The 16,082-nt window shown below is 43.9% G+C and overlaps 1 protein-coding gene across 3 annotated transcripts in view; it reads right to left on the reverse strand.

Annotated features, from left to right (window-relative positions):
- Mme (membrane metalloendopeptidase) overlaps positions 1 to 15,868 on the reverse strand; it is a 79,498-nt gene extending 63,630 nt beyond the window's left edge. Inside the window, exons 1-3 of one of the 3 annotated variants that reach the window (XM_026392914.2) lie at positions 15,719 to 15,868; positions 11,416 to 11,582; positions 10,532 to 10,567 (exon numbers count right to left, since the gene is read on the reverse strand). In XM_026392914.2, coding sequence (XP_026248699.1) covers positions 10,532 to 10,567; positions 11,416 to 11,572 — 193 coding nt within the window. In that variant the 5' untranslated portion in view covers positions 11,573 to 11,582; positions 15,719 to 15,868. Of the gene's footprint in view, positions 1 to 10,531; positions 10,568 to 11,415; positions 11,583 to 15,091; positions 15,229 to 15,467; positions 15,534 to 15,718 lie in introns of those variants that run through there. The other 2 variants (XM_026392916.2, XM_026392915.2) reach the window with 2 other exon arrangements.
- Positions 15,869 to 16,082: the final 214 nt, after the last annotated feature.

A 16,082-nucleotide genomic window follows, 5' to 3' on the forward strand; every position in this document is an offset into this window, starting at 1 on the left:
GAGCACCTGTCAGAACTTGGAGGCTGATGCCTGCTCTTGGGAACATGCCTGTCTCTGAGTGCCTATGGGACGCCCTGCTCATCCAAACCAGAGGGTAACTATGTTCATTGTCTGTTATCCTGACCAGACTATCATTTTCTTGAGGTCAGAGGGTATCATAGTTCATATCCCCAGTGATTGAAAAGCATTCAATATCTAGAAGGCGTTTGATTAATGTTTTTGGAAAAATAAGTACATAAATGAGTAGATGAATGGATAAAGGAATGAGAGGAGGAGGAAGAAGCTGATCAGCAGTGTCTATGGAAACATCCGTGCCTGCACTGCATGGGAAATTCATGAGGGCACTCCAGAACTGGCTTCTCCAAGATGAGGAGAAAAATGGGTCCGGTGTCTCTCACACTCTTACTTAGAGTCATCCTGGATGCTTGGTCTGAAAGTGCACCTGTTCAAGCTATCAGCTGGCTAGCGTACCTTCTTAAAAATTGCAAATGTCCAGGTGATTCCTGTGCACTTGTCTATTTAAATTGCTTTCCCTCCCAATGTAACAAAGAATACTCCTTGAAAAGATAGAAATTCTGTGTGTTCAGGAAGGAAGGATAGCAGGTCTGGCAACATGGGTGTATTTTAAAAGCTTCCAAAATCACTCTAATAAGAAGTCACAGCTGAAAAATCATGATTCTTCAGAGCTTCCCCCAAATTCACTGTGCTGGCCAACTTCCTAGAGCCTTTGTTAAAAATGCAGCAGCTGATTCAGTAGGTCCTGAGAATCTGCATTTTGCAAGTTCCCACTTAATGTCCATAAATTGGTCCCTGGAGCAAAGTGGGAGAGGCAAAGACCTAGTCACTCTCTTGCTGCTGCTTTACCTTTGTCATTTAAGGGCTAATGTCAAGGTCGAGTGGGGATGGGCACAGAGTAGCTGGACTTTCAAATCAAGGGGCTCCTGCAGGGAGGCCCCGCTGAACAGAAACGGGATTAAAGCGATCACTCCTGATTTGCTCACTTTAACTGAATCAAAGAAAATGTTAATTAAAAAAAAAATGACACATTTTTATCTAAGACTATCTAAAAGGTCCTAACACTTTCTTTAAAAAGATATAGTTTGCGTTTTGATTTTTAATAAAAGCTTTAAATAGGGCCGTGGTAATTTTCATGACCTAAGATGTTGAATGAAATATTTCTATGTGTTATACCTACGGCATATCTCTGCCCCCCAAGGATAGGTAACATGGATGGGCTGAGTCTTTGATGCTTCTTTATAAATGGGGACACTTTTAATTCCAGTTTTGTAGATAAGAGAAAAATGAAATACAGAAAGCTAAAATGATTTAATTTAGATCAAGTACCAAAAACACAGGATGAGGCCCAAACATATGTCCTGGGGGCTCTGATGCTAAAAGATGTTTAGTAGAAAAAGAAGCAATAAACTTTCAAAAGATCCTAACTTAATTTTTTTCACAACTCTTGTATCTTCTTGAAATACAGTTACAACTTAGTCCTCCTGCACATTTATCCTGCTGGAATGTCTCTGTTCTGTTCATCTAATTGCAACCTATATTGTTCCTAAACAAGAAGTCAAAGTGGCATTATAGAGGTACATCAAATAAACTCATATACATTAGAGGAGGAAGAACAAGGAGACAAAAATGGTAACAAATCAAGTTTACACAAATAGATCTGACCCAGCTGTCCCACTCCTGGATATTTGTCCCAAAGATCTAAAATCCACATGCTTCAGTGACACAGCCACCTCAATGTTTATAGCACCAAAATTCACAATAGCCAAATTATGGATTTAAAACAGGTGTCCATCAATAGATGAATGGATTAAGAAATTGTGGCATATATATACAATGGAGTTCCACTTGGTCATCAGAAACAATGGAATTGGGGCATTTGCCAGTAATTCGGATGGAAATGGAGACTATCATGCTAAGTGAAATTAGCTAAATTCAGAAACTCAAAGGTCGAGTGTTTTCTCACATGCAGGAACTAGAATAAAATAGAGAGGAGGGAAGCATAAGATTACATAAGGAACCAGTCACATACAAATTAATAGTCGGGTGAAAGGAAGTCTAGTAGGGGAAGGAGAAGGGGAGTGGGGGAGGGTGGGAGGGAACTGAAATGGATTTCCAGGTGTGTATGAGTTTGTTGGGATGAACTCAACTACTTCCTATAACGATAAACTCTAATCATCATCATCACCCAACAAATTTGGGAAGCTGGTCGAGGTGGTGCACATTTGTAATCCTAGCTATGAGGGAGGCTGAGGCAGGAGGATCCTAAGATCAAGGCCAACCTCAACAACATGGTGAGGCTGTGTCTCAAAATAAAAAATAAAGAGGGCTGGGATGCGGCTGGGTGGTGGAGTGCTTGCCTGAGCATGTCTGAGGCTCTGGGTTCAATTCCCAGCTGCAAACAAACAAACAAGCGAACAAATTCATTTTGCTCTTCTGTCAGTCAGGTTGAAAGAAAAAACATTTTGCAGCACCTGTTGGAAACACCAACCTATTTTCTGATAGTAAGCCTGTCCCTGGAGGCTGCTCTGTGTCTCAGCCAGAGGCCTGGTGTTGGTTCCAATGGCTGGTACATGTGGCCCCATCATCTCTCCTATTCTAAGTGAAATCTCAGAGAAGGCAAACCCTGACATGGTTTTAACTTCCTGGTGGACTTTCCATAGGCTCTTCCTCAATACCATCTGGATGCAGGCATGCATCAGGTAACCACAGGGACGTGTGCTAGGAAATGCATCTTCTGGGGATCTCTGGGACCATCAGAGAGGGTGCTTGCACAAGCAAGATGCTGCAACGTCACTGGGCGAGACCTTATGGGCCATAATCCTGTAGCCGTGGCCATCACGGGCAGAACATCACTACGTTGAACATGACTATGTGACCAAACAACAGGAGCTCCTCAAACCCAGAGAGTTATTTTTTTTAAGGAAAGGTTTACTAGACTCTGAAAACCATCTACAATCATGTGAATTTTGGAAATGGAGCTCAGTGAACCCAATAGTGAACAGCTAGAGTCAGACCAAATCAGAAGGTCACTATTTAGAACTGGACATTCGTGAGATGGGAAAAAAAAAGGATGCATGTGACATTTTGTTTGGTTTTTAGCAGTTCTGAGTTGTTAACTAGAAGACTATAAAACTCCCCCAATGATTGTCACTGAAATGTATTGTCATGCTGCCATCACCATGTCCAACTTTGGGACACTCCCATCACTCCCAAACTTTCCTTTGTGCCCCTTAGCAGTCAATACCTGCCCCTCCCCCAGATCCAGGAAGCCACTATTCTGCATTCTGCTTCTATAGTTCTACCTTTTCTAGCTTCATATAAATGGAATTATACGTATGCTCTTCTGTGCCTGGCTTATTTCACTTAGCATGATGTTTTCAAAGTTCATTCTGATTGCTGTGTAGCACTCTGCTTCACAACTTTACCTAATTTTGTTTGTTCACCTGTTGACAGGCATTTGGGTTGTTTGTGTGGCTTGGCTCCTATGAACACTGCTATAATGAGCAATGGCTTAGAAGTCCTTGGGAGGACTTGTGTTTTCATTTCTCTCAGGTAATAGCTAGGAGAGGAATTGTAGATGGTGTAGAAAATCTATGCTTACTCTTTGTAAAACTTGCTAAACTCTTTTCCGAGATGGTCCTTACCATTTGAACTTGGATGTATTGAAATTTACATTCCTACCAGCAATGAATGGCGATTCTGCTTCTCCAGACTCACTCACACTGGGCCCTCTCTTCCTTCATTGTAGCCTGCGATGGCTAATTTTAGGTCCCAACTTGGCTGGGTTAATGAGAGCTGACAGGGCCTATCTCCAAGTGCATCTGAGAGGGTGTTTCTGGAAGAGACTGGCCTTTGAATCAGTGGACACAGAAGATCCACCTTCACCAATGGGTGTGGCCTCATCCAGTCATCCTCTGTCCTTCCTGGAGCTGGGACACCCATCTTCTGAACTTGGACATCAGAACTCCAGGTTCTTGGGCTTCTAGACTCTGGGACTCACCTCATCAGTTCCCTTGCTGCTCAGGACTTTGGACACAGACTGAGAGTCACATGGGCTTGAAAGTCAGCACACCTCGGGACACCTTGGCCTCTGTAATCTTGTGAGCCAAGTCCCATAATAAACTTTTTATATCTCTGTATCCCCATATATAGAGAGATAGATATGGCTACTGGTTCTGTTTTTCTGGTGAACCCTAATATGTGATCCTTCCAGTGGGTGTAGGGCAAGGATTTTTTTTGTTTGATTGTTTGTTTTTGTTTTGGGTACCAGGATTGAACCCAGGGGCACTTAACCACTGAGCCTTTTTATTTTCATTTCAGATAGGGGTCTTGATAAGTTGCTGAGGCAGGCCCAGAACTTGCAATTCTCCTGCCTCAGCCCCAGAGTCACTGGGATTACAGGTATGCACCACCACAACAGCTGGGTGAGCATGTTCTGAATAGAGAGAATGTACTCGTTTGCACTGAGTCTAGAAACAGGATCAAAATAAGAAACCACCAGCCCCATCCCCCACCTGAATTGTCTTAACAAATGAAAGTATTCAGAATCTAAGAGCTTGTGTGACTTTTCTCTCATGGTCTTTTTAATTTTATATTTATCAACTTCTCTCAAATAATCTCTTAATTTTATCAATTTGAGCCTCATATTAAATCAAAGTCTTGGTACAAAGTATCTCACTACTCCACTGCTTCAACTACAGAGAGATCTTTCCATATACTGCTCTAAAATGTTAAGTAAAAAACCACAGTCCTCAAGCCAGCCTGGGCTACAATTTATACACACCCTCTGTACAATCAGGTCATTTTATAGCTATAAAACAAACCTTTGAACTACAATAAGGCTACCAGGCACTGGTACTTTCTCCCCTGTCAGTGCTTAATTCAATTTATCTATGTTTTCCATTCCTTGACCATGCATTAAAAAAAAAGCAACGGTGCACTTCTGCTTGGAATTTCCCCAGCAAGAAAGAAAACGTGCTGTGTGTGTGTGTGTTTATCACATAGCTGACTCTCTAGGAAAAAAACTGATTGACAGATGAGAATTTTTACTGGAGAATTACTGAGGCAAGCATGCTACAAATTATCTTCAGACGTGTCGGGAAGTCACCTAGAGCCACCCTTTGCCCACCATGTGGAAGTCCAGAGGTGTGTTTTGGTCATCTTCTTACAAGAAGCCTGCGGGGCTCTTACTGCCTCAACGTCTTTTCAGGCTTAAATCACATAATGAGAGAGCTTTGTCACCTACTCTAAAGGGTGGCCACAAGGCTGGTGACACCAAGTCTGCCTGCAGCCCCTCTTGCACTGATCTGGTCTGTGCACCATTTTTCTTCCTGGAGGCCACGGGGTGGAAATAGGCGTGAAGGGAGAGAACGTGGCCCACAGTGAGCAGGGATGCCCAGGTGCTGCTAGGAAAAGGCCAGATAGAGCCACGATACTTCATCTAGGGCACTACCAAGGTCTGGCCCTTGCAGAAATGACCAAGACATTTGGAAGATTCACTTTATTTCCATAGTCATAGCTCAAGCCACACAAAGTGGTAATTAAATCAAAATGTGAATATATTATCTCACCATGCTGAATAATCTTGCAAGTGAACAGAATGCTCCCTTTCTTTGTATTAATAATTAAAGACTCATTAGAAGTTTGCTTGGTAAGTACAGAATTAAAGTAAAAGGTTTAAAGTAATGGTGTAGGGGCTGCCAGAGACAATTGTACAGTGCACCATCTGTGTGATGTACAGGTGTCCCCACTCTCTCTTAGGAACTATACCACTCCTGCAGCTTAACCTGGTTTCTCTAGACCATGGACTGTTTAGGGCCACACTGCTAACATTCACTTCTTTAGAATCTGCCATGGTGTAGACATGGTTGGCACGTGTTCCCTGAAGGTTCAGGGGTTGAACTTTAATCCCCAGGGGAGGTATTAAAAGTCTTAAAACCATCCAACCATGGTGCCCCGAAGCAGGGCCTTTGGGAAGTGAGTGGGACTATTTAAAGTCTTCTGGGTGGACGCCCCATGAGTGAGCCACAGTGGACTAACAAAGTCCCTCAATCCCTGCTGCATTTTGATGTACTGGATGCACTGAAGAAGTTGCTCCCTGTTCTTAGTAAAGTAACAGGTTTCTAGAGACTTCGTTATTTCACCCTCAGAGTTGTCTTGGGTGCTTTAGCTCCACGTTTCCATGGGAGGGAAGGCAGCCGTCTCTCGTAGACTGACTGGACCCACAGGCACAGAGTATGAAAGTCTGTGAGACTCCTGGCTTCCTTCCATGCAGCACAGAGAAGTGGTCATGGATACAGGTGTGGGGACCAGGCTGCTGGATGGGGAACCTGGCTGCTTATTCACCTGTAAGAAAAGACATCAGCCTCTAGGACACATGGCTGTGGTCCAACTTCTATGAGGCCCAAGATGGGAGGATCACCAGAAAGGAGTTCAAGAGCAGCCTGGGCCACATAGCGAGACCACAGCTCTTAAAAAAGGAAAGAAAAGAAAAAAAAAAAAAAAAGAAGAAGAAGGAATAACAGTACCTACCTCATAGGGTCATTATGGGGATCAACTGTTACTACACGTCAGCTGCTTACGGAGGACCCAGCACATAAACATTCAGTCAGTGCTAGCTATTATCATTCTACTCTGATTTTATTATAGTCTCTTAATGTTACCTCCCTATAACCTATTATTGTACTTATTCCTTGTCTTGGTCTGTTTTGTGCTCCTGAGGTTGGGCAATTTATAAAGAATAGAAATTTATTTCCTCCTCCTTCTGGAGGCTGAAAGTCTAAGATCAAGTTGCCAGTGTCTGGTGGGGGGTCCCCTGCTGCATGCTCACGTGGCACGAGGAGGAAGACCGGACAGAACCAACTTCCTCCAGCAAGTCTGGAACCCAGCACCAAATCCTGTGGCCTCATCATCCCTTACAGGATGTACCTCTTAAAGGATGCGGAAACACACAAAATTTGGAGCAGACTAGCATCCTCTATTAGTCTAGTCAATGTTCCATCCCCAGTCCTGCATATCACAAACCCCAGTTTAGTAAACACACCGCTGTCCAACAGGAAACGCTGGTGTATGTATGAATGTGCCTGTTGTAACTCCTCAAAGTCAGCCTGAAAAGAAAGGAATTGTTGGAGGGAAATAGTTCCCTCTTACTGCCGTGACAAATTACCACAAATGTAGTGGCTTGAAGCAGGACACATTTATTGGCCTCTAATTCTGGAGGTAAGCAGTCCAAGAAGGGCCAGAAGAGCCATGCTCTGAAGGCCCTGGAGACAGCCCTGGGCCTTCTCTCTGGCTTCGGGGGTCCCAGACTGCACCTGCACCTTGGACCTCCACTTCCTTGGCCCCTTCTGTAAAGCTTTCTTCTCTGATCCTCACGCTCTGCTCTCCTCCTCTTAGAAGGACCCAATTGCTCAGGATAATCTTCCCACTTCAAAAGCCTTAGCTGAATTCCTTCCTTAACAGATCTGCTGCCATCAAAGATAATGTACCCACAGGTTCCAGGAACGGACATGGACATCTTTGGAAGGCTATTACCTTGTCTACCTCAAAAAGGAAAAAGCACTGTGGACTTATCTAGCTCATCTACTCCAGTGGCACCTGACACAGGGCACTCCACTGCCCTTAGGGGATATTTGGTAATATCTGGAGACATTTTTTTTTTTTTTTGGGAGGGTTTTCACATCTGGGAGAGGGATGCTGCTCTGGTGGGTAGGTCAGGAAAGCCATTAAGGAAGGACCCTACGATGTCCACACCCACAACAAAGAATTACCCATGAAACCTTCAGTTATCCATGGAACCTTCTGAGCTGGGAAGTCACAATGCAATGGACACCAGTTTGGGGATATAGGCTTACGGAGAAGTTTTATTTTAGGTCTGGTCAATCTAATGTGTTTTATATATTAACAAAGTTAATTTAATATGTTACTATAATATGTTATAAATATGTTCTAATATATTACATATATTAAAAACATTTAAATCATAGGTGCCCAGACTTCAAGATGGTCCTGAGCCTTCTGCAGGGTCTTGCTCTTGCCCAGCTCAGCCTGACTTCTGCTCCTTGAGCTCAGAGGATCACAGGGAGAAGTAGCTTTGCCAGAACATCCCTTCCACTGGGAGAAAGATTCAAGTTGGAGCCAATTTTAAAGAAAGCACCTTGGGTACCAATTCCTACTTTTCCAACCCTCCAGATGAAGGTCAGGGCTCAGGTTTGAACACCCCCAGACTTCTACCATAACTATATGACTGGAGTGAGATTTCTATCTTTCTTTCCTTTCCATACGCTCCGTGCTTCTCACTCTTCTTTAGGACGTGCTTCTGCCCAGGTTTTCCTCTAGAGTTTTCTGAATCTGCAACAACTTCTAAAAGAAATAGTAGCTGCATTTTCGGTGGCAGAAAAAATTTCTAATCAGCCAAGGACTGCATGTATGTGCGTGGAACAGTGAGCCCAAGAGAGCAGGAGGAAGAGTAACTGCAGACATCAAGGTATCCTCACAGCCTGTGAACCAACGAAGAAGGAAGAGAGACAGCCTGACCATGAACTTGGTATCATGGAAGCTATTTCTATGGGGCCATTTCTCTGCCAAAATGTAGTTCTTGAGGTGTTTTACACTTGACATGATTTCTAAGTTAACGTGAAAAGATGCAGGTTAAATACATTTTGGTGAGTTGAGAATTTCCAGACTCTATTCAAGAACCATGTCCCCAAATCATGAATTCACAAGGTTCCAGATTCCAGACGTCACTCTGCTCTGTGATGTGGGTACTACAGCAGGAATCTGCCTAGAGCTCTGGGGAAAGCCACCTGGAGGGGGTTTATAAAAATGTGTCTACCTAGTTGAATAATCCAATTTCTTCCAAATTAAATCGTAATAAAAATGAAGACAGGGAAAAAACAGGTAAGCGAGAGGAGAGGACTCGTGCACTAAGAGATCAGAGTCCCAAGGACAGAAGAACTGACCCTAGCGAGGTCAGTGCCTACGTGGAGGTTTCTCAAGACTGGACAGGCATGAGCATATGACAGCGTGGCTGGTGGAGAGAGAAAGAGGCGTGGGAGGACCTGCGGGGGAGTAAGCAGTCTCTTTGGCAGTTGGGTACAATGACCCTGGACATCTCCCAGGCAAAGTAGCTATGTAGCACTTCCCCAGAAAACAAAGAAACGTCTTTGTTTCTGAGAAAGCCCTTGGATGGGAAAGTACATGCCATCATGTGGAGCACCAAGCAGCTGAAATCAAATCAGGTCTCCCTCCAGTTCCCTACGGTGCATCTCAGGATATGGGATCATCACACCTGAGGCCCAGAGCAGAGTGTCCACCAACAAGCAACACAGAAAAGCAAAGGGCACCAGACCCCACTACTCCCAGGCATCTCCCCTGGTTATCTTGCAGTTTAGTAAACAACAGAAACCCAGGTAATAATTTCCAACAGAAAATGGTTAAAGGGCTTAAGTGTGGCATTCATGCCCAAGGAAGCTGCATTCAACTCCGTAGCTGTCCTCCTGAGGCAGGGACACGTGCTCCTCTCACGTTCTCCTCTGACTTCTGTTCCTTTGATCCTCATGACTGACGTCTTCTTCAATTCAACCCCATGCCTCTGCTCTCCTCCTTTTGAGAACCCCAATATTCCTGAGGCTCCCACTGTCCCCAAGCTGACAGATCCAAATCTGAGCTTCTTATGCCACCTCCACCGACCGTCCTGCTCACCCTCCCTCCCTCGGATGCTCCTCTCAGCTCAGCCAGCACCTCCTCGTTCATCTCCCAACCACTCTACTTGTGAGTGGCCGCCACTACCCTCCTCAGTGCCTTGGATATTAAACAGTGGCCTCATTTCTAGCTCATTCATGTCCCTCGTTTCAGTTAGCAAGACAGTTCTCCACAGCCATCTGGGGCTCCCTGCCCACTGCCTCCACTGAGCCCTGGCTCCCTGCAGGTCGCAGGCGCTCCCACTGCTTGCTCTGTCCACCCCACCTGGTGTAGCGCTTCCAGACCACACCCTATTCAGGAGGAGATCTGCTTCCCCTCACCACCGCACTGAGGCTACACATGGCCTTTCAAGGCTTTCTACCACATATGCCTGTCCATCAAGCCTGCTTCCATGTCCCAGACCCCTTCAAGGCATTTCCCACACCCTGACTTCCCCACCTAGCCCAAGATGACCACAGGTCACTTCTTCCTCAGAGCTCACACCTGAGATGATTGAGCACTTAACAGTGTGCTCACCATCCCTGCCTTCATTTTCTTTATCCAACTACATAGTGAGTTTCATAAAAATAAACATATAGTTCTTTATCACATCACCCTATACCCCGGAGCTAAAACAGTGAATTATTTTTTAGAATAGGCAAGTTATTTAATCTACTACTTCAATGCATTTTGGTATTTCTTGATTACAAAGCCAGACACAAAAATAAGTGGTCTATAATGAGGAAGAATACAAACAAAGCAAATGTGGAGATACATCTATTAGCACTTTGTTTTCAAATGTTATACATTAAACGCAAAGACAATTGCTTACCTGATTTGATGCAGTCTGATGATTTGCAAACGCCATCTAGACAAAGAAGGGTATATGCATAAGTATTTGCATGTTTTCTATTTTATCCTTCTTTTTTAAAAACTGACCATTAAATAGCAACTCCTTAAAAACTTTATGTTATATATAATTGCCAATGGCTAGAAAATAATAGAGGGAGAAGATAGGAAAATCCTAAATTTTAATTTGATTATGAAGAGAAATGTGTTGTTATTATCATCTCTAAAAACTAAGCCTTAGGCCTGACTAATTGAAATAATCAGTCGTTCCAGTTATCTTTCAGTAAACACTTTTTCCCATTAAAGAATCTTTACTAATCCCTATTGTGAAAAATGTCCCAGACTCAAATTAGACTTCTTAAATTCCTGTGAAGCTCTTCAGAATTTCCATGGCACAGCAAAAATTGACTAATTGCTGAGGCTGGCCATAAAACTGTATATATTTTAATAAAATAAAATTATATATTAGGGGGCTGGGGTTGTGGCTCAGTGATAGAGCACTTCCCTAGCATGTGTGAGGCACTGGCTTCGATCCTTAGCACCACATTTAAATAAGTAAAATAAAGGTTTTTGGGGAAAAAAAAAAAAAAAAAAATATATATATATATATATATATATATATATATTCATAAAGTAAACATGAAGGCCCTAAATATATTTGGCAATTAATAACTTTGCTCCAACATAAAAGGCAGTGTACTTGAGCCCGCTCAAGTTCAGTGTTTCAACATACCGGTATTACACTGTACAAGTGAATCCTGTGTGGCCACATGTCTCTGTTCTTAAGGTGTCTGTTGGATGATGGCAGGAGCAGGAGATGGAGACCCTTCTCTTTGCCCTGCTGACACCCAGCATGGGGTCACTCACCGTCATAGGTTGCGTAGAGCGCGATCATGGTCACGGCTATGATGGTGAGCAGCAGGACGAGGACCGAGAGGCTGATCTCCAGGGGGGTCCATCTCGGCTTCTTTGGCTTTGGAGTGTTGATATCAGTTATATCCATCTGACTTTCCGATCTTCCCATCACCTAAAATCTGCAGATAAACACAAAAATCTTAACAAATAGATAAGAATAAACTGTGTATAATTTTATAAATGCTTAATGTGGCTCAATAAAAGTAAAAGGTTAATTTATTTCAGATTAGAAATAAAAGTTGTTGTTGAAAAGTCAAAATGTAGATGCTGAAAGCAAAGAATATACAGCCATGTGAATTCCACAGGCCCCAGTCACAACCTTTCTGTTTTACTTTGCTGTCACTGAAGATTCCAGCAATGTTATACAAAGCGAGTTTGTTAGACACTCACATAGTTTTAATGCAGAAGTTCATAAGCAAATAAGGGGCTGTACCATCATTAAGAAAGCTTTCAACTCACTCTTGTGAACTCTGGACTAACGTCAAAGGTGGATTTTACATCTTGCTCCAGTGGTTTATTTTACAAGCTCAAAATCAATGACTAATACCTTGAGGTTTTGACTAAGCAATAATTTGAAATATGATTACAGATAGAAAACAAAAGGAACAAACACTTGAGGTAGTTTAGTCATAAATAACAACTTTTGTTTTTACAGCTCAAAATCACTACTCCTGCTGATAGAGGCATCAGTTAACTGGTCAGACAACATTCTGAAGACGTCAACTCAGAGACCAAAAGTCAGTGGAATGAAAGATACTAGCCATATCAACGTTTCTTTTGCAACCAAAGGAGAAAAAAAAAAAAAAAAACATGATCAAAAAAGCCTACCTTGCAGATTAGGGTATCAGCCCTTAAACCAAATATTTAACTTATATAAATTAGTGTTATTCCTTCTACCAACTATAGCTGACATCTAGTGGGTTCTTTCCATGTGCCAGCACCAGTTCTTAGAGTTTTCCACAACCTGATTCATTTTACCTCCACAAGGTGGATATTAATATTCCAATTCTAGGAAAGTAGGCCACAGAGAAGTCACAGAATGTTGACTTGCTGTGTTGTCCAAGCCCACACAGCAAGTCAACATTCTTTCTAAGAGACACCTCACTGCACTATCATTCCAAAACTTAGTTTAAAAATCTTTAGTTTTTGCGCTTGACTATATGAAAGAATTTCTGAGATGAACAAATTAGCTGTGGAATTTAGTAGGTGTAGAATTTAGTCCCTAGATTAAGTAACTGCTCAGAAATGTTCTTTCAGATAAAGATCTTTGTTGAATTCATACACACAAGTCCCTGAGGGTGTGTTTTGTAGAAACTGAGCCACTAGAGAAAGGAGAAACAGACTGGCCATTTGAGGTGTGGTCTGGGAGACCCAGCAGACAATAAGATGCTCACTTCCTCCAGGGAGTCATTAATAAGTGAACCATAACTGGACTTTACAGTCCTGGATGCAAAGTATTAAGCACTCTGTCCCTTTGATTACATGAGGCTATAATCAAGGACAGACTATCAAATAAAAATATTTTATTGGACAATGAAAACCACGTCTGCTCAATAAAAGTGGAATGTAATGTACCTGAATGTTAAAATGTCTTACTTAATGGTTATGTAACTCATGCTACTTTAGTAGCACAGCCCCTGGGGTTACAATATGGAATTGCATTGACTGTAGTTCTAATTTAATAGAGGTGACAATTGGGCAAAGAAAAGGCAGGAACAAATTTAATACCTGGACACTCTACAGAGAGGCAAACAATCAAACGAGTAATTCTCCCAGTCCTCTTCAATTTCTAGTCCTGCCTTAAAGAACACCTAAATATTAATCACATCTGCTTTAGGATTTCTCTGAAATTTCTCTCCTCTTGCTCTAGTAATATTTCAGAAGACAAATCAAGAGACATGTTTTACTGGGTTAAAAAAAAACTTTCTTATTTTATTTATTTTTCTTTCTTTCTGAGAAACATGACTCAGTGTCTCTGTAAAGTAAACTTGAGACTGGGGAACCAGGGCAGTGCTCTTTGGCACCACCAAGCTTCCCAGTGTGGCACAGCTGGTGGGCAGGCATTTCTCGCTCCCTCTGGGCTGCCTTCCCTGGCTTCTCTCCCTTATCCTTCAGCATGGAGAATGGAGGCAGCCGCAGGAACAGCTATGGGGAAATTCAGGTAGGGACCCAGGTTACTAGCCCTTGGACTTCATCAAAAGAATATCATCTTGAGTCACCAGCAGACTTTTTCTCCATCTGTTCCTCTTAAAAAGCTTTGTAGATTCTTTTTGCCCTTAAGTAGCACTTTTTAACAGTATTGAGCAAAAGTGGGAAAGCTGCAAGTTTAACCTCTTAATTAACTTTGTCATTCATTTTCAGTTAATTCCAGATGATATGCCATTTTCTTTGAAGAAAACAGGGGTCAGGAAAGGACATAGCACTAACTTCTAGTTACCTGAACTTCCAATTTAATCATATACAACCACATTTAAGAGAGAGGGCTAAAGGGCACATGGAAATGAAAAAATATGAAAATTATATAAAGTTGATACTTGGATTCTCATATAAAGCAGGATATGCAAAAACATTCCTACATTCTTAAAATACTTCACCTTAACTAGAAATGTGTTAAAAAGCTTCAACTAAAAACCAGATACCACCCCAGAGGGGAGTAGATGATTAGGACCCTGAAAACTTCAACTTGACATTCTCAGAATTAATTATCATTTTGCTTGAATATAAGCTGAATTCCAAAGCAATATGATGTAGCAATTCTCATTCTCACACTGGTACAGCGTTAAGTATCCATTTATCAGACTGTCAAATCATGAAACCTGGAGGATAACCCATTTGTGCAAGGGAGATCTGAGTTCTAAGCAATTTCATCTTCACAGCATATTATAACATTAATTTACTTCTACAAGTCCCTGAGGTTTGCTAGGTAATGACAGTTTGCATTCATGGAAACTGAGGCACAGAAAAGCAAAACAGGTTCCATATTGAGGCTGCAGAAGCTGAGGAAGAGGGTACTCAATTGAAATCCCCACGCTTCCCACATATCAATTAAGCCAGTGCTTCCAGGGTCTGAAGTATGGAGTCCTGGACACAAAGTCCCAACAACATTACTCCCAGAGGCACAGGGCATTCAGTCTGAGAAACTACAATATCGTTTTTTAAAGAGCTGGAACCCAGCAAAAATGCAAGGGAGTGAAGCTACACGCTCTCAGAGCCTATTTGCTCTGAGTAGCAGCTTCCAAACGCTGACGCTGCAAGCCAGATACTAGTTTCCAGTTTAATAAAACTGCCATTTGAATCACATATGGAGGAGAAATAGACTTGATTGAGAGGATGAAGAGGGATGATCGGTTGCAATTACCCTTATTTTAAAACAGTACAAATAGACTGAAACTGGTTAAGTAAGGAAAAGGTCTTTTAAAAAAACTTCCATCTACAAAAGAACACCCTCCATGCCGCACCAACCAACCCTTGTGAGATTTAAGCATAAATTATATAATAGGAAATCAAGGTTCAAAGCGAGACGAAGAGGTGGAATCATGAAAAGATCTTCAGGTTAAGAAAAGAAAAAAAAATAGAAAAGTGAGTTAAATGAGGAGAAAATCCGACAGAAACCAAAATGAAAACAAACCTTGCTTTTTTAAAAAATCAGTGTCTGTACAGCGGAATGGCAAATTCCCAGCCCCCAAATCAACCCCGGTGCAATTTGGTAGCGCAGATCTCGGTAACCAAACATAACTCCCAGGCAGAGGCTGCAGGGAGCTATGGAAATGAACCTGGAGAGTCGACCTGACATCACTCGCAGAGCCCTCCTCCCCGGCACCCTCGGCCCCTTCCCTCCCCTCCCCTGCGCTCCGCTCTGGTCCCGGCGGCCGCTCCTTCCCAGGGCACGCCTCCTGCGCCCACGCCGCGGGGCCAGGGACGCCCGTCGCTGCCCGCGCCCGCCCAGCGCCCCGGGCGACCCCTGCGCCCCAACCCCGGGTGCAGCCGGCCCTCCCGGGACTCACCAGCACGATTCGGGAGAAGTTGGAGGCTGAGCAGACACATCCCGACCAATGAGCGCGCGGGGCGGGCGGCCCGGAGCTTCGCCGAGCGCCCGTCGCTCCGAGCGTCCCCCGGCGCCCCGAGGCGCGCGCTCCGGCCGGCCGGGAGCGCCGCGCCAAGGCCGGACTCCAGGGAGCGATCGGCCCGGGGCGGCCGGAGCGGCAGGGCGACGGGGAAGCCCGGCATCCCTCGGACCCGCGCGCGAGGGACTCACCGTGGCCTCTCAGCAGATCCCGCGCGGGGAGTTGGGCGGCTGCTCCCGCCTGCGCCCGGCCGAGCTTCGCCACTTGCACATCTCCGCGCCCCGCGCGTCTCGGCGCGCTCAACCCCGCCTCGCAGCCGCAGGACCAGCGAGAGGAGCAGTTCCCTGGGTGACCTGAAGGTTTCCGCTAGGTCTCCCAAATCCTGCCACATCACGCGAGGGGGCCGGCACGGGGCGGGGGCGGCGAGAAAGTCCCGGCTCCGGGTCCCCCACCTCACCATTCCCAAAAGGGCCTTGCCAAACATTCTTGGAATTGCTTAGCTTGGGGCTTTCAAGAAAACAATGCACCGGCTCTTCGGGATTCTGTAGTGCGGGT

This window comes from Urocitellus parryii, chromosome 2 (genome assembly GCF_045843805.1).
Source record: "Urocitellus parryii isolate mUroPar1 chromosome 2, mUroPar1.hap1, whole genome shotgun sequence".
Classification (NCBI taxonomy): domain Eukaryota; kingdom Metazoa; phylum Chordata; class Mammalia; order Rodentia; family Sciuridae; genus Urocitellus; species Urocitellus parryii.